The sequence below is a fragment of the Heliangelus exortis genome, chromosome Z (assembly GCF_036169615.1).
Source record: "Heliangelus exortis chromosome Z, bHelExo1.hap1, whole genome shotgun sequence".
In the NCBI taxonomy this organism is placed as follows: Eukaryota; Metazoa; Chordata; class Aves; order Apodiformes; family Trochilidae; genus Heliangelus; species Heliangelus exortis.
The window spans coordinates 18,468,083-18,495,589 of record NC_092454.1 but is presented as its reverse complement, the minus strand read 5'-3'; the positions used below and the strand labels follow the sequence as shown (position 1 = coordinate 18,495,589).

The window sequence follows — 27,507 nt, the reverse complement described above, 5'->3', positions numbered from 1 at the left end:
TCAAACATTCAAATCTGATTTAAATAATCAAAATAGTGTTTTAAATAATTCAAGTTTTTTAAAATGTTAGAAGTATTTTTTCTCTTTTGAATGTAAAAAAAAAAAAAAAAAAAAAAAAAAGCAGTTAAATAAGTCTCTTGTATCTTTTTTATTTTTCTAGAAGTTTTCTCTTTCCTTTGATGATACCTAAAGGCTGTTGTATAAGAAGGCCAGGTATAAGAAGAGATTTATAACACAGAATTACCTAAATGGGGGGCTGTGGTGGGAAGGAGCTTGTCAGTATGGAAGCTAAGCACATTTTGTTGGATGTTTAACTATCAAAATAAGAAAATATATTTCTTGCAGACTGAGAAGTGCTCGTTTATTGGAAAATTGTGCTTGTTTGTTATTGAGTGGTGAAGCTGTATTGCCATAGAAGCATTTTAAAATAATATCTAAAAGTGACAATATCTAAAAGTTGCTGATTTCAGTAAAACTAATGAATAGCCCATAAATGTGAGAGAATCTTGTATATTCTTGCAAGAATCTTGTGACTTGCAGTTCTATTCCATTACCATGTCTGAGAAAGCATTTAAGCATGCATTTAAATTCCAGACTTTTATTAATATGGAGTGAAGCTTAACATGTACTTGAGTGACTTTTCTGGATGTGCTTCTTTTTTAGATAAGATCCTTTACTCTCAGTTTCTTTCACATAGCACACATTGGTCTTTCTGTAATAGGATTGTGAGGACTTGAGTAGGCAGCATGATTCTGCTCCATTAATCTTCTGCTGAATACTTACAGGTATAGAGTGGCTAAAAGTAGGTTTTTTTCTTCTGTAGCTGTCTTATTCTGCCAGTGCAAAGGTCTTAACATACAAAGTCTTGGGCAAAATACAAAATCCTGACTTCCTCCCAGTAGAAAATGGCATATTTTTAGTTCATTTTCTGCTTTATGACAAGCACATTATTCAGGCCCAGACTGGCACCTTTGTTCTGTATACACTAAAGGCTGAATCTCCAGGGGTGGCACAGGATTAAATAAAATTTTACTTGCCAAAACTCAAGTCCTTTCCAAGGTGGAGCACTAGATATCATACGGAATCCAAAACTTCAAGACAAGAAGGATTTTTACAAGAGGAAAAACTCCATTGCAGATAAATAGCGTGTGTCTTCCCAGGTATACTGATATGACAAAGTGGTTGTCTGTCTGTAATGCAATGAAGTGTATTAAAAAAACTCAGTCTGGGGAATCTTTTCGTTTCTTTATCATAATGGTGTTCCAGCTGAGACATTTTCTGTGATTTCCTTGGAGGACAGGTTTTCTGGTGATTTTTAAACATAATGTTACTGATGTTGGTGCATTCTGCAAGCATATTGCACATCCAAACCATGTTCACACAATGTACTGCAGCAGACAGGACTTCCAAATTGACAGCTGCAGGCAGTAGATTGTTATTGCTAATTTTTAATTAAATACAAAGTACATAAAGGAATGAAATCTAGACATTTCAAATAAAGAACAGACAGAAAATTCATGACTATGTCCCACAATCAAATACAGTTGCTGAAACTGAACTTTTGGAAGCTTAGCAGTTCTTTACACTTCTGAAATGAGGATCTCTGCTGCTGAGAAACAACCAAGTTTTTCGGGTGCCTGGAGTTTCACCTCCCACGTTACTAACTTTAAGGGTTATTTGCAGAAGGCCAGAGACAGAAGAGTGCAGTGTGTTCTGAGTATGCAGTAAGGGAACAAAGAGCTGGATTAGATTCTTGGTCTGAAAGACTCATCCATGTAAAGCTCAGTCCAAATGTGCAGTGCAAGAGTGGTGGAAGTCTGAGTCACAAATAGCTGCCAAATGACTCCATAGCTGCCAGTATCATCTTGCTGTTGTTGCAGAGCACTGTGTTCTGACCCCGTTAAGATCACATCTGCCCTGAAAACAGACATGTGTTTTCATTTATAAGGATATCAAGTTGCTAAAATTCAGCATGGGAATACCTCTTTCACCAGTAAAATTAATCTATTTTTTTTTTATATTATTATTTTTTTTTTTTAATATTAAGCATATTTCAAAACTAGATATTGTTACACAAGTGCAAGGCAGGAAATAATTTGGTCAAAAATTATTAAGCTCCCCCTGTGGTTTTCTTTATCCATTGAAGGTACTGCTTTGTGAGTTGGGTGTAAATGCCAGGGCCATTGACAGTACCACATTTGTTTTTCTTCCCAAAAGAAGAGATGCCTCTCATTAGATTATTGCATCTTAAAGGTCCATCAGAATCCCCGTGAAAAGAAGGAAAAAAATTGTCATTCACAAAAACTAAAAAAATGCTTCTTTTAACGATAATTGTCAGCAGTTGCATGGAATATAGAAAATAAAAATACAGACAGTGCTTCTTTTTTTTTTTTTCCTCCCTGTAAGTTTAGATTTTCATTAGAAAAAAAAAAAAAGGATTTTTGAATATGGAAAGAAAAAGCTGGAAACCTTCCTATTGAAAAGTAGGAAGTCTATAGAAATTGGTGCCTTTTTTGTAACTTTGTTAAGTCAACATTTAAATCTTTTAAAATGTTATTTCTTATACAGATATGCATTTGACTTGGGGCCCAGTAAAAATGCTTTTTATCAGCAAAACCTGTTTCAAAGCCCACTGCCATACTGAAATTAGATGTTTGAGAATGGGCTCATAAGCTATTTTGTGGAGATTTTTCTATTGAAATAATTTTACTGGAGAATAGCTATCTGCTGTGCCTGGGTAGGACTGCAATATCCAAAGTCTGTGAAGGTGAATTTGTAAATCAGAAGTTTTGCTTTAAATCTTAAAAAACCAAACTAATTAATTTTTAATTAACTAGTTTGTCGTTGAACTTGAGAGGCAGAAATTATAAATGCGTAAAAGATTTTGGTTTTCCTATAATCTGTGTGGATATAAACAGTAAATATTCTTACAAAACATGAGTCCTTTTCTCCCTTCTTAGCCTCTGCACATATCATGTTGTTTGTTATAACAGGGTTGTTTTTTTATAATGGTTCTTGTCTACTAATGACAGTGATATTGACCTCCCTCAAGGTATCAGGAGATTTTTTCAGAAGATTATGTGTTTATCCCCATCCTGCTACTTTGCAAGTTGTTCCTGGTTTGGGATCATCCTCTGAAGTAGGCAGGGGAATGAGCTGCACAGCTTTATTAAGTCTTGCTCTTTTCTGAAGCTGTAGAAGAAATGGAAAGTAGTTATTAGAGAACAGCATCTAACAGAGACCCCTGCATGTTAATTGTTGCATCTTTTCCATTATGGACGCGGGAGATTACTGCTACTCCTTTTTGGGATTCCTCAGTTCATTGTAACAGGAATTATGTAATCAATGTAAGAATGGAGAAAAACCCATTTATCTTCTGCTGAAATATTAGCTCTAAAAAATAACCTATTTTACTTCTCTGGCCTTGGGACCATTAGGAGGACAAAGTAACAGTAATCATTGAAGCTGACAAAATTGCAGATCAGAGAAGTCAGAACTATTTTTCAGACAGAACATTAGTTCTGTCTGATTTGGTTTTAAACCAAATTATTTCTATGTGTGAAATGCACTTCTTTATTCTTTTACTGAAAAGCCAGAATTTGAAATAAGTTCCAGATGTTTTCTGCTTCTAGCATTGGCATACATTGTAGGAATTGTTGATTGCCTTAGCTCTTAGTGCCTTCCAAATTCTGTGTAGTCTGCTGGATTAGCAGACCACAGTATATCATCCCAGAAAAAAAGTCACCAGAAATTCCCTTGAGTTATCTCTCTCACAAGAAGGAGGAAACTGTGACATCATAGGAGATACATATTTCATAAGAGATGTGTAAGTCTGTATCTGCAGCAGCCTGAGGTTGTGTTCCTTACAATCTGAACAGTATCATGGGTAACGAATTCGTTTTCTAATCTTAAGAAACTGTTTTTGTTTTTCTTTTACTCTGGTGAATAAGAACCAAGAATAACTTTGCCTCCATTCCTGAAAAGAGAGACAACAGGATTAGTCGGATTCTTTGAGCAGAGGTGTAGGTTGGCCCTCATTTGCAACTTGCTGCAGCAAACACAGCCCTGAGGAAGTGGTTGCTTTTTTTTCAGCCAGTAAGAGCTGTATGGCTCCTCACTGATCACCATTACCTTAGTTGTTTGTTGGACTTTCTCCTTAAAGTGATCTCATTTGCAAACACACTTTACCTTATGCTAATATGACTGCTTTTGGGTCCTATGCTGTCTTTGTAGTGGGTCCCATAGACCTCCCTGTGTGAATGGGGACAGAAATGATGGACACATTTCTGTGATGCCTGCAGAATCCAGTGATTCAGTGGCCTGGGGCAGCCCATTGACAGAACCTGTGTGACTCAGGAGCAGCTCCAGTCCTCCCCTCAAAGGCAAGGGGTGGGACGTGTCATTTAAACGCCACATCTTGCATCTTTGAGGGACTCCATGGGACCAGACAGTGTCTTGTGTCAGAGAGAAAGAAGAGAGTTTGCTCACTGCTGTTATCTGTCTGGAGGATTTTTACTGTTGTGTAACTTGCATGCTCTCTCTGTCTGTGGTGAACTGTATATCTTTTCCAGAATAAAATGCTAAGAATTTGTTTCTGTTTTTTGAGTAGCTATTTAGACTGTACAGTCCTTTGGCTGAGTGCACTAGTTCACAGGGATAAACCTTTCCCCCAGATTCACCACCTCAGTGTTCCTATTCTGTGCTAATATGCAGTTAGAAGCTTGTGCTATATCGCTTCAGAAACAGTGAAGAACAATATACCTTGCTATATTGCTTTTAATTCATTGAAGAACATTTTTGTATATAAATTATAAGAGACAGTAATCAGAACATGATCATGGTTGTGCTAAATGCACAAAACCACCACAGATATTAACTTTCCTTCTTGAACAGAGACACCAGATGCTCACTAAGAAGAGTCACTGAATCAGAACAAGAACACATTACAGTGGGCAGCTGTCAACACCCAATTTTCCTTGATAAAAGCTCCTCCACAAATACATTTTCCATTTGCTACACTGATTAGCCAAAATAGTCTTGAGTGTGGTGCCGCTTCATGTAGAGAGAACCACAGGTCCTCAGGTGTCACCAATAATGAACTGGGAGCTTAAGCCCAGGTGTGCCCACTAATTAGGGCCTGCCTCAGCCGGACATGGGCGGGGCCGAAGGGCAAGATAAAAGGCATGCTCCCAGAAGCAGAGTCAGTCAGAAGAGAGGAAGATGCCTGAGGAGAGGGACGGCAAGAGAGCTCCTGAGAAGAGCTGTGCCCCCGAGAGAAGGCTCGCCGCAACAGCTTCATCTCCTCCAATGGTATCCACACACAAACCTGAAAATTAAAGTAAGCCAGAATACACTCAGCTGGGCTAATAAAATCCTGTAAGACACTGAAAGTCTTAGAAAAAGCAGTAAATTTAATTACAAAGTATACAAAACACACAAGACTGTACATATGTCACAATTCTGGTCTTCAGGGTAGACCTTAAAAATTGCTCATCAATACTACTTCTGTATATTTCAGTGGGACCCAAATTCGACTAGTGGAATGAGCTTTGACTATTGTTGGTTTTGTACAGATTTCTTTTTCCGAAGTTCATTGGTTACTTTCTTAGCTTTCATTGTGAGTAACAACCTCAAGTGTGACGCACAATAAATGTACAATATATGGCTTCTGCTGGCACCTGGGAACTGGACTTTATAGTGTGACTCACATTACATGAAAAACAGAAAATTGAGGTATTAATTTATGCCTATGCCACTGAGAAGAAATGTCAGATAATTGCTATGTTAACTCCTCTGAACTCCTCCAAATATCCTGTCCTCTGTGCAGCTTTAATTAATGCTACCCCTCAGAAATTGTTATGCTTGTACAAAAGATCAAACACATGTGGACAGTGGAAAAGACCTAATAACAATTCAAATAATGATTGTCACTAATTCCTTTACATTAATACATGTTTGCTTAACAGAGAGTGTGTATGTCAGCATTTACCTACAAAAGGGTTAAACTGGGCATTTACCTCCATGAATTACCAGGAGAATGACAGCCACAGAGCTGGACAAAGTCAAAAGCTGCCATGATTTCTGGCTGGTGTTCCCCCTTATTCACTGTTTTTAATATATATATATATATATACATGTTTATATATATATATTTATCTGAAAAGGATGTGGGTTTTGTTTTTCCTCTTAGGGATAGTTGACATTTGTAACTGTGACAAAGGTAAAAGGAACCTCACCAGCAATGTAGTTCACAACAGAAGCGTTAGGGAGAAATTGCATCCTCTCTTGTGGTGTGAGGCCAAGATCTGCCTCTATTTGTGTCTTCTCATTTGCAGAGAGCTAATACCAGTACTGGGGAGAAACCTTGCAAGCCACTAAGCATCCAATTACACAGTGAGACTCAGCTCACATGAATTTAGGCTAGATACAGTTCCATTTCAGGCACCCCAGGTGGCCTCTGGGTCAGAGATTAATCTCAGCCCCTTCCCCTTTTCTCATTAGTGAGTTATCTGTTCTCTTCAGGAGCCCATCAAGACCAAGGAATCTCTTGGATTGCCCCTTTCAGCTTGTGATACTACCTTATTAGCTTTGAACTGGATCAGCATCTGCATAGAGTGTGGTTTAGTGGCCTAGAGCTAAGCGTGTAATACCATGTAAGTGTCATAAAGTTTCTTGCATCTGTCTCCTGGTGCAGAAGGCCATGGGTCTTCTGTAGATGCTATTTCAGATTTGTCAGCCTGTACTCATGTCTGGGAAACCCAGGGTATCTCAAATGTCACTAAATGCCCAGTTTTAGGCAGCAGAATTGAGTCTTGAAAAGTGAGTAAAGCTTATTAGAGCTTTATAAAGGCACAGTTCCTCACTTCCAAATATACGTGCAAATAGTATATAGAAACAGCTTCTATCAATATTAAATTATTTGGAATATCAAACACACTGTTTCATGTAGGAAACAGGTGCCAGGACCTGCCCAGAAAATGAGCCAGGCCGGTGCTCAGTCTCACCTGTGCCCAGTTAGGGCTGGGCCCACTGAGCATGCCCGAGACCTAGAGCCAATAAAAGGTGAGGCTGGGTGTAGCCAGGCGGCTCATTCCTGAGCAGGATCGGAGCTAGGCTGGTCGCAGTTAGTCCTCTCTGCTAACCAAGATCACCAATAGCTCCTGTCTCCGGTTCCGGTACTGAGCTCCAGCTCTCCACGACGTTCGGTTCCTGCAACAATTTCAGTCTTTCAGTCACAAATGTTTCTGAGCAGTAATATTCTACAGAGGATGTTGCTGTATCTTGGTCCACTATTTGGGAATTAATTCTGTACTCTGCATACCTTTGGTTTTCCCTCTCACTGGTGTTCTGTGTTGCCTCTTCTGGTAGCCTTTGTACTTGTTCCTCTGCTTGAAGATGGCCAGAGATGTTCCATTCTTCTTAGAAATCTCAGAGACTTTTTTTTTTTTTTTTTTCTTTAAACACTGAATTGGACATTGAATTCCCAGAGACACCTAGGTTTCACTATAGTTTCATCCCATGCCATTCTCAGTTATTGTCTTATGTGCTTGTTTTTCAATATAATACTCATGGTGAAGGGCTGCTGAAATGTCTGGGAGATTTGGACCTGTTAGTATTAATACAAGAAACAGGCAAGTTTTATAGAAACCTGAAGAAAAAACTAAAGAGAGCAAGTTGCAGTTACAATACAATATTAGTGATGTAAAGACTTCAAGAGAGGGAGGTATTCATAAAACGCTTCAACCACAATTTCATGTAGGGGACTTTGAAATAGAAAAGACTGCATTATAATGTACAGTGTTCTTGACAGTAAATAGCAGCAACTATGGCAAGCCACCTGTTAGCTGTCCTGTCTCTGATCTCTCTAATCCTACCCCAGAGATGTAAGTTCTTACAGATAGAAATATCCATATTCCCACTACTTCTGCATAACACCTAATGTAATTGCACTCCTGTTGCATTTCAGGTGGATGCATGGACATTGTTGGAGGACACATCATGTGTCATCATTAAGATTTGTTAAACGCTACAGTAACTAAACTGATCTTAGAATGTGTCATGCTGTTTTAGGGTGTTTCATAGTCTACTGATCTGCATTGTGTACAATTACCCTCATTAATCAGATCCTGCCAATGTTACAAGATACAGACTGTGTTTACAAAAGACGCAGTTCATTATTTATGCGTTGAAACAGAGATGTCTTTATATGTTTTATATCTTACAGTGAGACATGCATTTGGAATGAAGAAAATAACTTTTTTTTGTTGTTGGTAAAGCCTTTGTTCTGGCTTGAGTAAGTTGTCCTGTGTGTAGTGAGATTGTCTTCTAAAGATGAAGCACAGGAATCCAGCAGTATGTATTTTGGCAGTGTCATCTTACTGGGCTGCATGAAGTTTAACAGGACAAAATGAAGAAAGACAAACTCAAATAAATTTCTGATGATACTCAGAGAGCTTGGAGAAGACGGACATTTATGAATTGCTTAACTCTTACTGTTTACTAGTAGAAACTGGACATACAACTTTGGGTTTTGGCAGTATTCTTTTTTAATATTCACAATAGGTGTGTGTCGAGTTAGGCAACACCCTTTCTTCTTTAAAGGGCTGGATCCTGTACTAGTGAGTTTAAGGACAAAACTATTATTAACATTAAAGATGTCTGCTTTATCAGAGCACTTACCTATATGCATAATATGCATTAGAATGATTATTGAGTGTTGATGCATATAATGACATCCAACGGATGTCAGCAAGACAACCTGCATGCCGATAATCGGATGTATTTCAGTCCTTTGCCAGGTTAGGTCATAAGTCCAAAGGAGAACGTTAGAAGATTTATGAAAGACAGCATCACCAGAAGTCCTTGTGCCTGGTAGTCTTGTTAAAAGGCCAATAGGCTTTTAAGCAAAATTAATTCTGAACCCTGGAAATCTATGATGGTCTGTTATCACACCATTATTTCACAAAACTTGGTTTACAGTAAAGAAATTTTATTTTGCAGGGAAAAATACAAGCACATGTCAAAACATTGGAATGAATAGTATCTTTATGTTTTATTCATGTCAGTGTAAAATTAAGTTGTAACTATTGTGTTGTATGTCTTCTGATTATCTTTGGAGATGTTGCTCAGTTTCAGTAGTGACCTTCTCTCCATGTACTTTCTTTAAATTACAGATTCAATGAAGCAAACATTAGAGTTGTTCTTGGAGCCCATCAGCCATCCATAGCTGAAAAAGAACAGCAGATATTTGAGTTTATGGGCTATTTTCCTAGTCCTCAGTTTATTAATTCTTCCAAGGAAAATGATATAATGATCCTCAAGGTTTTGTGTTAATTGATTTTGTATTATTATAAAAGGAATATTGCTGATAATTGTTTTGGCTATTCTTTGATATCAAAGAGTATACTGTTTAGGAAGCTTAACAATATTTCAGAACACCCTGCTTTTGGTTGCCCTAATGTAGGTAAGGTTACAGGGTCACTGGCACTGTGAGCAGGGATTAAATTTCAAGCCCATTGTGTGCTCTAAAACTCCCTTTAACCCACTCACTATGTCAACCCCTCCAAAACCCTAAAACATATTTTTAGTAATTTTTCAAAGGCAGTACTGAAGTGATGTATTCAGTGGAGTCTGGATCACAGCAGTATCTCAGAGGGGTACCTTCTGCTGCATGAAGCAACAGGAATGAAACTTATTGATAATTATTTGAGGTAACAACATGGAGTAAAGGTATGAATAATACAGGACATAGATTAATTCAGCTTTAGGAGCACAGAATGGTCACACACCAAAGAAGACTCAGGACACTGCAGAATGAAGCATGGGAAGGTGTCCTCACAAACATCATCATCACCATTATGCTAGATGCAACTGTGGGGCAGGGCTGTAAGAATTTCCTGTGTACCAGCTCCTTTTCAGCCTGGCTCATGCCTCACATGTCCCTGCCCTGAAAACTCTGTTAATCCAGCACCAAGGCTGACAGAGAGGCAGCCATGAGTATTCTGAGTAGAGGGAGGGTAGTGTCTATGCAGGAAACCTGCAGATGATCAAATGATTCTGGAGGACTGCATTCCTGGTACCAGCAGTTTCCATGCTAATCCAAAGTCCCTGAGAAAGATAAGACCTGTAAATACCTTTAGAAGCATTATAACTTCAGTATGATGCCAAAGAACTCTTGGATGGACCTTTATTTAAGGAGTGTTTCAGTGTTACACTTCTGATAATGAAGAATTAGTTTATGTGAAAGATCATTATGTATATTTAAAATAATTGGCTAGATACAGTGTATTATGAATGTTACCAACCTCCTGAAATAATTGTTAGAAAGAAATATATGGAAAATTAACAGATGACTTGAATATGGTTTCTAGTATTTAGACAGTAAATATTAGAGGGCAGTTTGATATGACAATATCATAGGGAGGCAACTAGTAATGACCCTTTCTGGAACTACCTGGAGCATTTACAGACACTGGTGCCCCCACTAACCTAACACTGTCCCAATATGAGAAGCTCTTTCCCCAGATGTTAGTGAGCATTCTACATATGCTTCATTGCAGGGAGACAAGTTCATTTAAGTGGCTTCTCCCGTGGCCACCAGCCCAGTGATGACACAGTATCAGGAGTACAGTGTTATCAGCAAACAGAATATCAAAATGGGTAGTGAGGAAGTATTATTTCTTGAGCTGACGATTACAACTCTTGCAGAATGACATGGCTACCATAAAATTCTTTGTCTCAATATGACACAGGAGCAGGAGGTGAGCAGGGCTCATGTAGAGACTGAGACTCTGTAGAGACCTCCTGTCTCTACAGTTCTGCTCTAATGGAGTACTGAGTGACTTCGGATAAACTATTTAGAAATTTTCACCAGCACTAATGAAAATAAACTGTAAGGATTTTTTTGGATAAGCTTTTGATTAATTGGAGTGCCTTGTTAAGCTGTATGAAGGCAGAATTGTTTACAAATCTCAGTTAATTTGAGGTTAATTTCTTTAACTAAGGTTCTGTCCTTTATGATCACTTGGTATTATTGGAGAAAAAGAAGGATTTTCAGGGTCTGAATCATCTGACCTTTCCCAGATGTCAGGGTATGAATAGTACAGCATTAGTGGTACACTCAAAAATGCTGTTTGGATTTTGCTTTTAAAATCTTCTGTGCCAAGTCCAGAAGGGCCAATTGCTAAGGAAGTGAGAATAAATTTATACTGATGGTTAAAAAAAAACCTTTGAAATAGAATTATGATAGCACTGTACTGACCTACAACATTTACATCAAAGACTCCCTCAGGCTTTAAAAGCAATCTCTCCTCATAACCCCCCCAACACCCATGACTTGGTGTAAGCCAACAGATCCATTCAGTGACTTGGAACAGATGAGAAGCAGTACTGCCAAAGATGCTTATGCACTGCAGGTGGCACTGTGTGCTTTTCTGGAGAACAACGAATGAGCACTGGTAGTTACTTCTACTTTGTGTTTTAGGGAGATTCAGGCTGGCCATTAACCTTTGCTGGTCGATACAGTGGGATTGTTTTTCCTGGAAAAGGATGTGGAAGAAGCAGCAAGCCTGGAACTTATACACGACTGACTGGAAAATATGTTGACTAGATAAAAAAAAACATTTCCCTTCCAAGAGATCCGTGAGACAGGGAAGGCAATTTAAATAAAAGCTGTTTTGCAATAGAACCATAGAATCATAGAATCCTAGGGGTTGGAAGGGACCTCGAAAGATCATCTAGTCCAACCCCCCCTGCCAGAGCAGGGCCCCCTAGAGTACATCGCCTAGGAACGTGTCCAGGCAGGTTTTGAATGTCTCCAGTGAAGGAGACTCCACAACCCCCCTGGGCAGCCTGTTCCAGGGCTCTGTCACCCTTACAGTAAAAAAATTTTTCCGGATATTCAACTTGAACCTCCTATGCTCCAATTTACACCCATTATCCCTTGTCCTATCACTGGTCACCACTGAGAAAAGCCTAACTCCATCTCCCTGACACTCACCCCTTACATATTTGAAAACACTGTGACACCTTTAGAAAGTACCTCCCAGCTTTACAGCTTTACTAACACCACCCCAGCTTTATCAGAACAGTCTGAAATATTTCCCATTGTACACACAGTATATTTCCTCATCTCTAGCAAGAAAATGCCTCTTCAGTAATGCAATTTGTGTTTTCTCTGTTCTGCTTCTTCACATGATGGGAAAGTTCACCATATTAATTGTACCTGGGGTGTGGAAACACTTTTAAATATGTACTTACAGAAAACTTAAATTTCAGATTGATAGGGAATGAAGATGTCTGCCAAAAAAGAAAAACACAGAGCAAAAGATTTAAGTGTTCAAATCTTTTCCTGAGATGTGACTCAAGTCCAAATACTTCAGTTCATATCTACTAAATAGATAGCTGTTTAACTAAATTAATTTTCAAAGAATTGAAGTATTAAAAAATGCTAAACTGATAAAAATTTTCTCAGCTAATTATCCATTATGGGAGAAAGAAAAAACATTGTCTTTATTTTTATACATTATTTTCACAGGTTATTTTTGTTTATTTGTTTGTTTTGGGGTTTTTAGTCATCAAATTAACAAAAGCATCTCCTCTCACAGCTTGGTTCATGATACCATGCTGTGAGTGAATGTTCTGTTGAAAACAGTATAAATACTGATTCTAATAGAATTAATTATAACCCTCTAACACAGTGCCTATCTAACACCTGTCAAAATAATCAGGTATTTTGCTAGGGATTTCAACAGACTTCTACTAACACAAGAACCTGCTGTGTTTCTGAAAAAGGCTGTGGTTAGTGTGGTGGATTCCCTTGTCTTCCAGATATTCTTGAGGACTTTTCTTGCATACAGTTTAGAAATGACCATCTGCAGAGTTTCTCTGCTTCTCTGGTTATTTCATTATTATGTACCAAATACTGTAAACTTTAGGATGCTGCAGAGGCGTGAATAAAAAACTCCAATACACCACCATACTGTTCTTGTTTATTGGCCATCAGCTGTGTCACTGTGTGGAGCAGAGTAATCCCTGTCTCATAAATGATATGCAGGTAAAGGAGCAAATGGGCACTGCAAAGTTGGGTTGGTAGTCAGCCGTGGTGCAGTAAAAATGTGGTGTACATGGGCTCGATCCAATTCTCTCTGAAGGTCTTCAGAGGTGCCGGTGAGAGCTGGCTTAAGCCTGGAACACAGGCAGAAACTGGGAAAAATGCCGGAAAAAACAGGGAAGCAATATAAAAATGGAAGGAGTAATGCATCACTGTTACTACTTTTCAGCCTATAGTCAGAGGGTTCTTCAAATACAGATTAGTACCTCTTACCTTTGTAAGGTAAATGTCAGCAAGGATAACATTCTGCCCATCCCACTGGAGTCTTTTCCCACCCCTCTAATAGCTAGTAACAACAAATTGGTGTTTAACATCTCTGAGGGAAAGATTTCACTAGATCTACTCATGTTAATACTGCTGTTTCTCAGTCACTGGTGGGAAACAATGACTGAAAAAGTCTGGAAACTGTAGCCCAGCAGGTTAACCCCAGTTCCAATTGTGGAAAAACTACCTTCCACCTATCTTTTATAGGTTGAAGGTCATTACTGCCAGTATACCAGGCAGGTATACTGAGCAGTCCCTCCCACAGGCCAATGTTCCAGTCTTGCCCTGGCCTACCCCCAGGGAGGTGCAGGAGCCTCATTTTCTGTCCACTCTGAGACAAGCAGACCCTTCATTCCTTCTGCAGACAACATGAGGGAAGACACAGCTAGAACCAGAGTCCTTGTGTAGTAAGAGAGTAGGTGCTCATCTGCCCTACGGGGTGAGGGGCAGTCTGGATCAGTCTACAAAATGCCTCACAATTTTGTATTTTACTAGCGTCTGTGAAAGCATACATTGGAAGGATGACTATTTCTTCAGCCTGGGGTAGGCAAAGGGAAAGCTAAGTGTTGGCAAAACAAGATGACCTCCTGTGTCACTCACTGATGAAATCACTGAGGGGCTGATTCTCAGAACTGAGCTGAGAACAGGAAAGCCATAGAGAGTTGCTGTAGGTACATGACAGTTTTACAGTAACAGACACCCACAAAACATGTCAAAATTAAGCTAGAAATTCTTACTAGACTGGAATTCTTACTAGACTGAAAGGAGCTTGTATTCATCAGCTTGTGGCAGAGTTTCTTATAGATTCCAGTTGTTTCCAGCACAGCATTTTTAATTCCACTTTCAGTAATTCCACGTTCAGTAAGAGAAATATAGTCTTGTCTCTTTCAAACTATCACATCTCAATACTAATGTCTAGGTTCCTGTGAGGTGTTCCCATGTACATTACTTCCCAGTTTGCAAATGCTGTGTTCTTGTACCAAACCAGCTCTCCTACACTGTTTTTATCTTTACTGGACGTTTCTGAGTGGATTAAAAGAGTCCTGCCTCTGGAATACTGCTCTAATGAGCTCCTGTCTAATCTTGCACTTGGCAGCTTGGTCTCAGCTGGGTTGACTCTTCTGTCAGCTATTTGCATCTGTTTCTGTTTTCACTGCACTTTTCCAAGTAAGAGGTATTTCTTAAAGATTATTTGCTGAGGAAGTCTGGCTTGCTCGTTGCCTGTCCCAGAGTCATACCTGGGGATAGAGAGCAGCCCCTGAGGCTGCCCAGGCCGTGCAGAGAGCTGGCAGATGACCAGGCGTGCAGAGAGATGTGATGTATGGGGGTGATGGGATGCATGGCGCGATGGGGAGCTCATGGTGCTGCCGTGCGGCTCGATCCAGTAGAGGGGGATGGCAACTCACATTCACGCATGTGGAGATGCCAGATCGGTAGCTTTAGTCCTGGCATTCCTTCTGCCTTTGATGTTGATGTTTTGTACTTGTTTGGGCTGTACATCTAATGCACTGCATGTTCAGTGGTTGTTTTTTAAACAAAATTCTAGTTATCAGTACCAAAAGTTACATTATTGATTGACAGTAACTGTTGTTCCTGCAAGTGCAGTGGTATGCTTGGAGCATGGATTTCTTCCACAGCTCCTTGTCAAGTCTTTGTTTTATCTTCTGACTACAGAACTACTTGCCATTTAGTGAGCTGTATAAGTAACCTGCCTTATAGGCATTTCAGTCTGGCACCAGGAACAATTATTTAGAACGGAGAATAAAAAAAAAGAAAACCATCAGTTTCTCAAGATTATTTTGTTGGATACTTGCAAAAGAGAAGTGAAGATAAACTCTGACATCTGAATAGGTGAGTTCACCTCAGCCAGACAGATTGCAGCAAGATATTTTGATACATCTGTTAAATCTTTTAATTATGATTTACTAGTTTCCAAAACTTATCCTCATCTCATTAATGTTCTGGCAGATGGTTCAAAGACCTCCATCTCAAAATGTTTATAACCCCAAAAATCAAGGGATGAAGCTCTTTTTGGATTGACAAATAATATTTAATAATCAACCTCTAGCAGATTGCAAGTAGATTAAATTTAACTGCAATTCATTTCAAGGTGGCCCAGATTGCTTCAAAGCCGTTGAAATCAGCTGTGAAAAGTATACTGAAAGTCAGCCACTAATTGTACAAAAAATCATCAGGTCTAAAAGCTGTATCAAGTTCCACATCCTTGTCAAGGCAAAGAGGAAACCACAGCAAGATGAGGAAAAAGCCCTTATTGTGATGAAAGGCACAGATTAGATTAAATGCATAAACAATGAAGTGTCATAGGTTCATCTTATGTACCTATTAACACACTCTCACAAAAGTTTTATTTTGATAAAATATCAGACCTTGATTGATCTACATAGAAGATTAAGATAAGCAATTATTAAAACAGTGACAACATCAATAAATGAGATAAATAGATTACCTTAATCACTCTTAAACACTGCTATCATAAAAAAATCCTGGTCAGGAGTATTTAATTAACCACTTACATTTAAAAGAATAAAGACACATAGTTGTTGGTCTGGGTTATCTTGAAATCATGTAGAAGATGTTACCTATCAGGATGTAGTGTCCATGTTTCTTGGAATATCCCTATTTCAAGTTGTTATGATCAAAAGCCATATGACACATCCTTTCAGCCCCTTTGGTACCAGATAAAAGCAGGTACATGATAAGAGGGGGACCTCTGAACTAGCATGGTTGCAAACCCCCCTGGCATTTCAAATGGCAATGGACCACTCTGGCAGTGATGTGGCTTTCACTCATTAAACTCTGAGGTGTACAGATCCTGTGCCAAGTGCCACAGTCTTGTCCTAGCTCTGGTGTTAATAGAGTCAAGTAACAAATGGCAATACTGGGCACTCAATTTGTCTCTGAACTGAGGCTTCATGCATGCTGACAGAGTACTGTTGAGAAGCTTGAACTGCTTCATTTCACTGAGGATCATGATAGTCCTCATCTTCTAAGGTGGTCCAGCTAGATCTCTTCAGTGAGTTCCTACTACACACAACACACATCATAATGAAAAGATAATGAAGAGGCAGCAACTATATTTGCAGTATGGAAGGTGTCACACAGATGGAGACAAAGGATATACTTGCTCATATTGTTGTGCAGTATTTCAGAGAATGAGTTGTAACTGCAGGTTTTCTTGGGGATGCCTCTATACTAAAATAAAAGTATGCAAGAACATGAGTGTGCTGAAACGTGTCCTATGAGTAGCTGTGGTGCTCATGATTCAAGGAACACCAACTCCAGAAGTTATCAGATCTGTAGCAGGAGGGCAGTGGTGTTTGTGCTCTTCCAGGAGTGGAAACTGATGGTTTAGAATTAACTTGCTGTCCTGCTAGCTTGTGGAGCTGTGAAATGAGACTTGGCTGCAGCAGCAATCATCCAGGAAGCTGGTTTAACAGCTAGATGAGATTTGGCAGGGACTGTACATCAGAGCACTGAATTATTAAACCAAGTCAATTTGCATTCTCTGTCTTACAAGCAATGGTGTTGATCTTATCGAGTGGTCTCAGCCTCATTATGCAGAAATACTGAGAGTATCTGCACAAGGTAAGAGCACAGCTGATGACAAGATAGTGCAAGAAATAGATTCAGTTCTATTGTGATATTTAAAAGAGTTTCTCTTCCAGGAATCTTTCCCTCCTCTTTTGTCTTGCACCCCATTACTGAAGTCAGGGTCAGAGTAATGTATACTAGTTTTGATATTCTTATTCTGAACAGTGTTTTCCAGAGGGGACTGTTATTCCACAAGCTGTGTTGGGTTGGGCTTTTCTCTTTTCATGATGTCTGGTTTGAGCTTAGCCAACCTGGGCAGTATCCATCTGCCAGGCCTAACACTGCTGGTATCTCCAGGTGGCTTTCAACTGGCACAGCCAGCGTTTGAGAAGTTCTGTTTCAAGCAGGACTTAGATGTAGTGAAATAAGGCAATCAGGTGTTGCTAATTGGGCACATGTGGGCTTAACACAAGCTCACACCTCTCACCTCGTAATTAGCAACACCTGATTGCCTTGTTTCACTATACTTTGGCAATATTCAAAAAAAAAAAACCTATCCTTTTGTGTTGCTTGTAGAAACAGATGGATTTGTTTACTGTCAATGCTTTTTTTTTAAAAAAAAATTTATGAAACAGAAAGCCACTAAAGCCAGAACTAAAGATACTATTGCCTGTTTGTGGCACAACTGGACTCATGGGGTACGCATGAGGATTAATGTCGTGTACCACGAGCTAGGGTGCTGTGTCCTACTGTCATGAACTATCTGTAGCTGACTTCCCTCTTGATTCTCATTACGCATTGAAAGTATCATATGAAATCCTGGGCCCACAATTTATATGTTCACGCACAATATAACCTAAGTGAAAAAAAAAAAAAAAATATGTACCTGAAAATGCAACCATATGATTGATGAGGCAAAGAACAAAGGAAGTAGGAAGCACAAGCATGCATAAAAATCCTGTTGATGCCCTGAGTAAAAAAATGGCCGTGTGCTGGATGCCTCCAAGTGCATTATTCTAGAAGACCTTCATTGGTATCTCTTTTCATAGAAGCCAAGATACTACTTCAATTTGCATCCAAACCTGTTCACTGAAGGAGATACCAATAGCATACAGCATGGAAATGACTGCAGATGAACTGTCAGAAGTTTTGTTTAAGAAGACCAGTTAAGACAATGTCTCAAAAAGACTTCACACTGGTTAGATGACATGAACCACTGTTCATGTCATCTTAGCAAGGACTTAGCAAGACAAAGCAATAAAAATGGGCTGAAGGGACACAGTCTTGCTCCACTTATTTTTCTGGGTATGTTTAATGTATGGCATATGTAGACTTGAAAAGAAGGAAGCCACATATAAATCTCAGAGAGAGGACGTTTAAATAAAGAGATGAAAATGTCAGCAGTGATAGAAAACAGAATAATGAGGACTAAGGGTGAGCTGGAGAGACATGTGGAAGAGAAAAGCCTGGATAAAACAACACTCATCCTAAGGAAATAAGATATGTGTAACAATGGAAAATTCTTTAATAGTTCCCATTGGTGTCACTTTTTTTGGCCTTTGGCTGTCTCTTCCCTGAAGTGTTATTACCTAGGAGATGCTGAAGTCCTCTTATGGTATTTTTTTGTCACGTAATTATTCTGGAAAGTGTTTATGCTTCAAAGCGTTCTGAAGAAAAAGAAGAGAGATTTCTTGAAGAAGAATGATGATTGACATAAATTTGATAATTTTGCTTATCTGAATGTATTAATTCAAATAGTTTTTATCTCTGCCAGTGGAAAGGTCATTATCCTGGCGATATTACAAGAAATACATGGAAATATTAGCTCATGAGGACATCTAACCCAAAATGAAGCAACTCAACATTTTACACAAATAACAAGAGATTTTCTTGTAGCAGCCCCTGGACTACAAGAGCTGAGCTTTTAATAGCTATGTCATTCATTACAGGAAATAGCTACTTAATCAGATCTAAACTATATATAAAGTGTAGATAAAACTTTTGCAGAAATGTTGTAAGACAATAACACTGCCTAATTCCAACAATGTACCCAAAGACTTGTTTTAGTATAGAAAAGCAGAAATCACAGTAATACTTAGGATATGGTTCTGTTTCCATAAGTGTTTATGGTTCTGTTTCCATAAGTGTTTATAGATATGTCACCTTTTTTTTTCTTAAAGACCAAAGGTCAAAATCAGCTTGAGTTTGAAGCAAAAGTGTACTTTCCAACATCCTGAAGTATTTGACTCTGAAACTTTACATTAGGATTCATAAACCAAAGGAGGATTTAAATACCAAGCAGTGCACTCTTTGATTCTGAACAGGAACCAAGAACAAACATTTCTCAAGTGGGAATTGGGCTTAGTTATCAGGGTAATTTTACTGTAGAGTAAATTAACATTCACATTAAGTAAGGAAAGATGAAATTCAGAATATTTGACATTTTATTTAGTATGGTGCTATTGTTTATGTCACAACAAAACTGATTAAAATGCAATGAAAATGTTGTGACATATAGACATAAAATATGTCTAACATATTTTGTTCTAGTTCTGCATAGAACTACTGAGAATATAGGCTGCATGGCAATGGAGAAATAAGAGTGTATTCCTGCATCAGCTAATTAAGTCAAAGAGTGAGAGACAAAATATCTTTCACATTGTCTCAGCATTAATATTAGGTACTATATAGGCAGAATACATGGAGCTGAGCAGCTAAGTAGAACATGCAAATAACAGTAATTCACATCTTGTATTATTTTACTGATAAAGAAACAAAATTTTAGAATATAATTCCTGAAGTGGGTAGGTTTTGCTTGTTTTTCTGAAATGTCTGAAAATTGGTAATTATGAAAAATAGTGGAGATATTTTCTTAGGTGGAAAGGCTTTTTTAAAAATTCTAGGTGGACACATAGTTTAATCAAGGTAATTTAGATTCCTAGGATGAAGAGGTCTTGCAAAAGAAACAGCTACTGATAGGACTCTTGATAAGGTGGGGGATGTGTGTGTGTGAAAGCAGAGCATTTGTTTGGGCTGTGAGTATTCAGTTAAACTTAGAGACTTTGGCATAACAGAATCACAACCTATTTTTTCATCATTTTCCCCTGCATATTTATGGCACTGGGCAAACCCAAACTTGCTTGCCTCAAAGAAAATTGAACTCTGTTGCCATGTAGTAGAGTTTTTCCACTACTCCCTGATGGTTTTTTGTCTCTTGAACATGTTTTGCAAGTACTGCGAAATTATTTGAGTAAATGAATTAATTAATTGGCAGAAAGTCAGTTATTTCTCTTACACAGATGATAGCAGTAACTGGGAGACCACCTGCCAGACTGTGCAGGTATCACACAGTGCATAGATCCTTCATTTAGAGTCAGGTCTTCACTGTAACCCTTGGAGGAAAGGTGCCCAGCATCATTTGCATGACCATAGGTCTGACAGAGGGAGCTCAGAGCAGAATTTTGTGCAGTCAGTTTGGCTTCCAGATGGCAGTCTGAACATGCCATGTATCTGTATATGGATACTCTCCAAAGAAGCTACTGCTGTAGCTCTTGAGGCTCCCTGCAGATACCCTTTCTATAGCCAGTCATGAGGTCTCTGCAGAGGTAGCCAGCCTACCCAGTTCTCTGTGTAGCACCTTGTCTGCATAGAGAATGGATGTAAACACCTCTTGCCTTCAGCTAATAGGAAATACCCCAAAGTAACTATTTTTACCAGAGTGAAGTTGCAGTTGCCATGTTACAGTCAAAACAAAGAGTAATTAGCAGTCCATTGAAAAGATACAAGAAAAGAAATCACACAAAGGGGAGTCCTTGCCGCTATCTCATTTTCCTGATTCTTATCTTTTACTTCCTATTTCTGGGTTTTCATTTTGGACTTTGCAGCTCAGCTTCCTTTCGGTGTTTCCCTTTGAACCTTTACTTCTCATAATGCATTGTGCTTACAGCTTTTTGAAAGGAAGCCTGGGAAAAGGTTGGATGGTTCAGGAATGTACGGTAACATATTTTTAGTTTAGGGACTGCCATTTGGAAATGAGCGACAAGGGTCAGGCATTAAACCTTTTCCTATGTCTAAAGAGGTATTAATGCTTCCTGCATATCCTGACTTTACATGTTCAAAAGACTGAATAATGACAGTGGCCAGAATGCTCAAATTCAGAAGAACTGACATGAATGGTACTATCAAAAGAGTGAAATGAGCAAAGCCTTACAGTGCTGGTCTAGCTAACAGGCTGTTGCCATCTATCAGCACAGATTAATCATCTGCCACAAGGCATGTAATTTCATGGGGGATCTTCACCAGGTGGGATCAAACTTTTCATAGGACATAAATGCAATCTCAATAATGCCCATAGGCTGTTTCTTCTTGAGAAAAGCATTACTTGCAAAATAACTAGAAGATTTCTGCTTCAGACTATTCAAAGGGAAACACAGTTCACTGATACTAAAAAGTGATTGCCCAGTTCTCCACAAAGTGTTGAAGCAAAGGTTTGAAACCTTTTATGCTTCTCAGAAGAATGCCAAACATTATGTATGGTGATGTAATTATGATGTAAACTGGCACCCGGGCCAGCTTATCTGGGCCAATCTATACAGTAAATCTGGAAAAAAAAATAGCTAGGACTGATCTGATATGATCCAGAAAATCATCGACATTTAAAGTAAATTTATACCACAAGTTAAATAATGATGCCAGATTTTCTCCAGTTGATATCTGGGAAAGCTTCATAAATTCCCATTGAACAGTTTTCAAGGAAGAGATTAGTTCAGGGCTTTTCATTGGAAAGAAAGACTTAATGGATTTAACAGGTAAAACAGCAAAGAAACACTAAAGCCAATGTGTATGTCATTGGATTTATTTCACTACTTAATCCATAGGCAGTGTGGGAAATCATAGTATTATTATTGTCTCCATGATACTCATATATACATCAGACTTCTATCTGGTCATACAGTTTTCTTCCACTACATGTATTTTTTTATCAGTTGTAATAATTTACTTTGGCTTCTAGCTCCAAATACAGGATACAGTTTCCATCTTATTCCAAGCAATATTGGCTAATTGCTAGGGGAGTGTGCTGATTTCTTTTATGATTTCCTTTCCTCACCACATCTGTGTGTATTTTGTTTATTTATCACCTCCCTAGGACATTTTCCCTGTGAGAAACCCAAATGCAAAATGCAGCCCTTTGAGTTAATTTGGTGTTTTATACAAGTATTTCCTAAATACATTTACAGAATTATGCCAGCTGGTGTTTACTAACAGGCATAAGTACCTAAGTGCATGTGTGGATGAGTCTGCACACTCTATTATCTGCTCTGATTAAGCAAGCAGGTGTGAATTTAAGGGCAGGTGTGAGTTAACTTAAGGGAGACTTAAGGGAGGAACTTCAGGGAGAGCCTTCCTCCTCTTTATTGATGCAGACCTATGAAGTCTCACATATGTGATATGCAACCCACTTCTTTGGGTTATTTCACCCTGGTGAGCAGATTTGGCTAGAGGACTGACGTGGTTACTGCCCTTAGTTGTGGTACTTCTGACTGAAGATAGCTACCATCTCCCACTCAGGAGCTGCCCAGTGGGATTTACCAAGGCTCTTCAGCCCCATGGATTACAGCCTGACCTAGCTGTGTAAATTAATGTCAGTATTAGTTGATGCTGGTAGAAATGGGCTGTGATTCACATTTCTCTGCTGAAGTGCAAAATATGAGGGAGATGTGGGGTTGGTGGTTTTTTTCTTTGGTTTGCTTTTTTTTAAAATAGGTTTTGCTGTGATGAGATCAGGGGTAGAACATCCATTTCTAATTTATCTTTTTCATGTAGCCTTGCACTTTTCCTCTTCCTCAGTTTTTAGCTACAACCATCACTTCCATGTGTGGAGTATAACTTTCATTTCCCAGGGGATAGCTGCATTGGCTTTTGAAGACAAAGTAGTCTACCACTGCTGTTTGCTGTCACCTCATGGCTACCAATAGCACTTCGACAGATTACGAGATCTGCTAATGCTTTAATTTTAAATTCCTTCCTTCCTTCCTTCCTTCCTTCCTTCCTTCCTTCCTCCTTCCTTCCTTCCTTCCTTCCTTCCTTCCTTCCTTCCTTCCTTCCTTCCTTCCTTCCTTCCTTCCTTCCTTCCTTCCTTCCTTCCTTCCTTCCTTCCTTCCTTCCTTCCTTCCTTCCTTCCTTCCTTCCTTTCCTTCCTTCCTTCCTTCCTTCCTTCCTTCCTTCCTTCCTTCCTTCCTTCCTTCCTTCCTTCCTTCCTTCCTTTCCTTCCTTCCTTCCTTCCTTCCTTCCTTCTCTTCCTTCCTTCCTTCCTTCCTTCCTTCCTTCCTTCCTTCCTTCCTTCCTTCCTTCCTTCCTTTCCTTCCTTCCTTCCTTCCTTTCCTTCCTTCCTTCCTTCTTCCTTCCTTCCTTCCTTCCTTCCTTCCTTCCTTCCTTCCTTCCTTCCTCTTCCTTCCTTCCTTCCTTCCTTCCTTCCTTCCTTCCTTCCTTCCTTCCTTCCTTCCTTCCTTCTGTTTTAGAGCAGAAATTTTCATCTCTCTCTGGTGGATCATCTTTTCACTGGGCTCTTGGTTGGTTGCAGGTTTTTTGTCAAGTCTCTGGAAGTGTGAATGAAGTCTATGAGGAGAGATAGGGGAAACTGAGACTTATTTTCTCTTTGTTCACTCTGGTTTAATTGAAGAGCAACATCAGGAATAACCATAGAGTTTGATCAGGATTGAAGCAGTGTATAGGGGAGGAAAATCATTGGTCCTCATCCTGCATTCACATTATGTCTGTGCAGACAGTGCTGGTGATGGATGGGGATTTCCCCCTTTGGTTATGAGGTTAGGGCAGCTCATCAATCACTATCCTAAGCTTCCCACAGAACTTCCTAGAAAATGCTGTTTTCTGTCTGACCTGTTTTTAGTCCTAGCAGTAATCTTTGAGAGAAGTGTTTAATTCATCTCCATATAAATGCTGATTAAAAAGTTCCATGTTGATGCTGGCAGGAAAAAAACTATTGAAACATCTGAAACATCTGAACTTGGCTGTTAAATGGCATGATCTCAATTTGTTCCTTAAAGCAACTGTCCACGTCCTCTTGAAGGGGAAGGCAAAGTTTTATCCTTTTAAAGATTTTTCATTCTGGAGTGAGATGACTCAGTGTGATTTTCTTCTGGCTGCATGAAATATGCTAGTGAGGCAGAGCTTTCCTGTCAGCAGTGTGCCTAGTGTCAGGGGCAATCCCTGTCCTGCAGGAAGGTATGCAGCCTCCTTGGGGCTGGATTTTGTTCGTGGGTTTTTTGGTGGTTTTTTTTTTTTTTTTTTTTTTTTTTTTTTTTTTTTTTTTTTTTTTTGTCTTTTCGGTTCTGTGTGGGTCTTTTTTTTTTTTTTTAAACTTCTTTTTTTTTCTTCTTTTTCTCTTTTTTCTGTTGGCAGTCGTCCTTGAGCATTTGAGACGGATGTGTGTGAGTTTTAGTCCTCATGCAAAACAACCCAACTAAACATAACAGATTACATCAGCTCAGGCTTTTCAATTCCTGGATGGCAGCAGAGTGCTAATCCAACCTTCATCCTGGATTTCGTAAACTGAAACGAGGAGGCTGGCAGGAGCAGCACTGCCGGATTGAGGAAGCTGACGACGGTGCAGCATGTGGGCAACACACTGTATAAAGCTCATAAACTCGTAGGCTGATGTGTGCAGCTAGCACTTTGGATTCTGGTCGGCTGCTTCCTTCGGCACAAGGCACCAGCAAGCTGAGCATTAAAGCTTGCTCTTTGGGATGGAGCATTTACCCCTGCAAGACATGAAGGGCTTCTTGTTTTTCACACTCCTCCTGATGCCCGTGCACGCTGGAACTGCTTTGGAGTGCGAAGTATGCAGTAGATTGTCCCGAGCCCTGTGACAGTAACGCATGCAAAAGTACCCTGCGCTGTAAGAGAACAGTGCTGGATGACTGTGGCTGCTGCAGGGTGTGTGCAGCTGCTCTGGGGGAGACTTGCTATCGTACAGTCTCGGGTATGGATGGTGTCAAGTGTGGTCCTGGGCTGAAGTGCCAGTTTTACACTGAGGAGGATGACTTTGTGATGAATTTGGTATCTGCAAAGGTAACAATATTCACTCTGCATGCACCCACTGTGGCAATTTGACAGCAACCTACATGTAGAGCTTGCCTCCTGCTTGAATGATCTAAAATGAGATTTTTCCAGCTCAACCCTTAGCTAAGAAAAAGGTGAAACATATCTGCTGGTATTAAAAAATGTTACATGTAGTCATGAAAGGTTATTTATCTGAAAATACTATTTAGATCTGGGGACATGTGTGAGGAAATACAAATGGGGTGTGCTTGGAGATGAGGTTTTTGATTGGGACTTGAGAAACCCAGGTGCTAGTTCTGATTCTTCCACTGATTCGGTGGGTGGCTTTCTATAAATTGCAAAGTCTTAAATCCTGTTAGTTCAACCTTGTCACAGGGTCCCTGCCCTTGCGGGGCTTTCCCTGGGGCGAGATTCCTCGGGTGCTGCTGTCTCACTGAAGTTGGGGAAATGGAGGATCACAGGACTGCCTGAGTGCCCCTGGGGACATTGTTGTGTGTAACTCCTGCTTTTGAGGTGCTCAGCTACATTAGGGGTGTGATTAGGGCAGGCAAACAGAGACCCTGCTGCCTGAATGGGGAATAGCAAAGGAGCTGACTGTAAGATGAGCAGGCAGCCCCTGCTCACAGTGTATTCCAGGTATGTTGCATTCTGATTTATTTAGACATAAACTACAAAGCTATTTTCATTTAAGAGCTATCCCCATCCCATGCAAAAAGGAGAACCTTTAAAAGAAGAGGGAGCATTAGATTACTGAGAAGTAGGATGAAACTTCTGTTAAAATAAAAGGATGTGGGGGGTGGGTGGGTTGGGGGTGTTGGGGGGGTGGGGGGGGGTTTTAGGGGTTTTTCTGCAGTAATAGAGGCATGTGTGCCTGTGAGTAACTTCTTAAAAAATGGAGATGACTTGAGCAGTTAAAATCAGGAGTATTATCATCCTCAGTTAAAGTAGTGACATGAGACCGGATGCTTCTAAAACAATTCAAACTGACTCACATACAACACACATTTACTTACATTGATATTTAAGACAAATTAATGTAAATGTCTGAATGTGAAACCCAAAGTACTACTGTTATTTCTAAAGACTAGAATTTACACATAAAGATCATACATTTTGTGCATCCACAAGGAAAGTATTTTACTGAGGTAGCTGGATGATCTTCAGTTTACTAAAAACTACTGCAGTGAAAGACACCATCTATAATTCTTTTAATAGTTCTTTTGATGTGCTCTTGTAGAATTTTCTTTGTAGTAACACACTCCAAATGAGAAAAAAGAAACATGGAGGGACACAGGATCTGAATCTTGTAGCTGAATCTTGGAAGTCCTGTATAAATGTAAAGTAAAATTTTTTTCCAGTAAGTCAGTGGAAAATTTCTCATTAGAGAAATCTCATTAGATTTCAAATAGGGTTGGAAATTGTATTTAGGGCTCTTATTCTCCATATCTTTATTTGCACTGAAAGTATAGATGTTATTTCAAATTCTTTTTCTTTTTTCCATCTCAGATCAGCGATAGTATAAACTCTTCCTCTATGTATGTGAATTTTATCAAAGTATGGGGCTTGATAAACAACAAGGTATTATTTATACATCATTTTAATACATTCATTTATAGCTATGATACCAGATCACTCACTCATTTTAATAACTTCCACATCCATAATAATTCAGACACAACACAGATAAATTCTTTCTGGTTGTCAATGACTGGTTGCTTTGAAGTTGAAGATTACCTGAACCCTCTGTTCTTCTATGTTTTATTCAAAAATGGATGAAACATAGACAATATATGTCTTAGAGCAATTTTTTGAGTACTTTTACTATTATAAGAGTGCATCATATCATTATCAGTGTCAACATCATAGTTGTTCAGAAGAGACTAAGGAATGCTGGGAGACTAGGAGAAGTGCTCTGCACCGCACTACACTTATACAACTAAGTACCCTTTAAATCTTTTATGGGTAAAAAAACCTGCTCTTGCATCCCCTAGATCACTGGAAGCCTTTTGCAATTTATTTAGGCAAAGGCTCCTGCTGAACAAAATCTTCTAAAAGCAAAACTGACTCAGATCTTGGTTTTGCCAAATCTGAAGAGCAGCATCGATGTCAGTACTCTTACACATGGAGCCATGTGCTTTGGGCTCAAGCTTGTTTCCATGTTGTTGTGCACTGGTTTGCACAACAGTGCAAATTCTGGGCTGAGTGGCTGAGCACCAGCAATGGGTTGTACCATGTTGTCTGTGCTTTCAGCTTGTCCCTCACAGAGGGTTTTGCACACAAAAACTGTTTTGCTTCAGCAGGATTTTGTTGATGTTATATGTTCACAAACAGCTGATCAAAGTGTCCTTGCTTGGGAAAGAGTATTGTGAAGATCACCATTACAGTATCAGTGAGGTCCTCCAGGCTGGAGGAATTCACCCTGTGATACACTCTGAGTTGGCAAGGACAACCTGAACATCAAGACCTTTCTCCTGGGACATCCAAATTTCTCTTGGGCTCAA

The 27,507-nt window shown here is 39.3% G+C and overlaps 2 protein-coding genes across 2 annotated transcripts in view; one reads left to right on the top strand and one right to left on the bottom strand.

The window, feature by feature from the left end:
* Positions 1-2,050: 2,050 nt before the first annotated feature.
* Positions 2,051-14,716, bottom strand: GZMA (granzyme A). Its single transcript, XM_071730731.1, is given in 7 exon segments — positions 2,051-2,399; positions 3,092-3,192; positions 3,644-3,698; positions 3,918-3,942; positions 3,945-3,976; positions 13,125-13,185; positions 14,614-14,716. Coding segments are annotated over 7 exon segments (666 nt in total). The 3' UTR covers positions 2,051-2,110.
* A 9,648-nt stretch (positions 14,717-24,364) lies between these two features.
* ESM1 (endothelial cell specific molecule 1) overlaps positions 24,365-27,507 on the top strand; it is a 6,956-nt gene continuing 3,813 nt past the window's right edge. The window contains 3 exon segments of the mRNA XM_071730938.1: positions 24,365-24,759; positions 24,761-24,989; positions 24,992-25,015. Coding sequence (XP_071587039.1) covers positions 24,691-24,759; positions 24,761-24,989; positions 24,992-25,015 — 322 coding nt within the window. The 5' untranslated portion in view covers positions 24,365-24,690.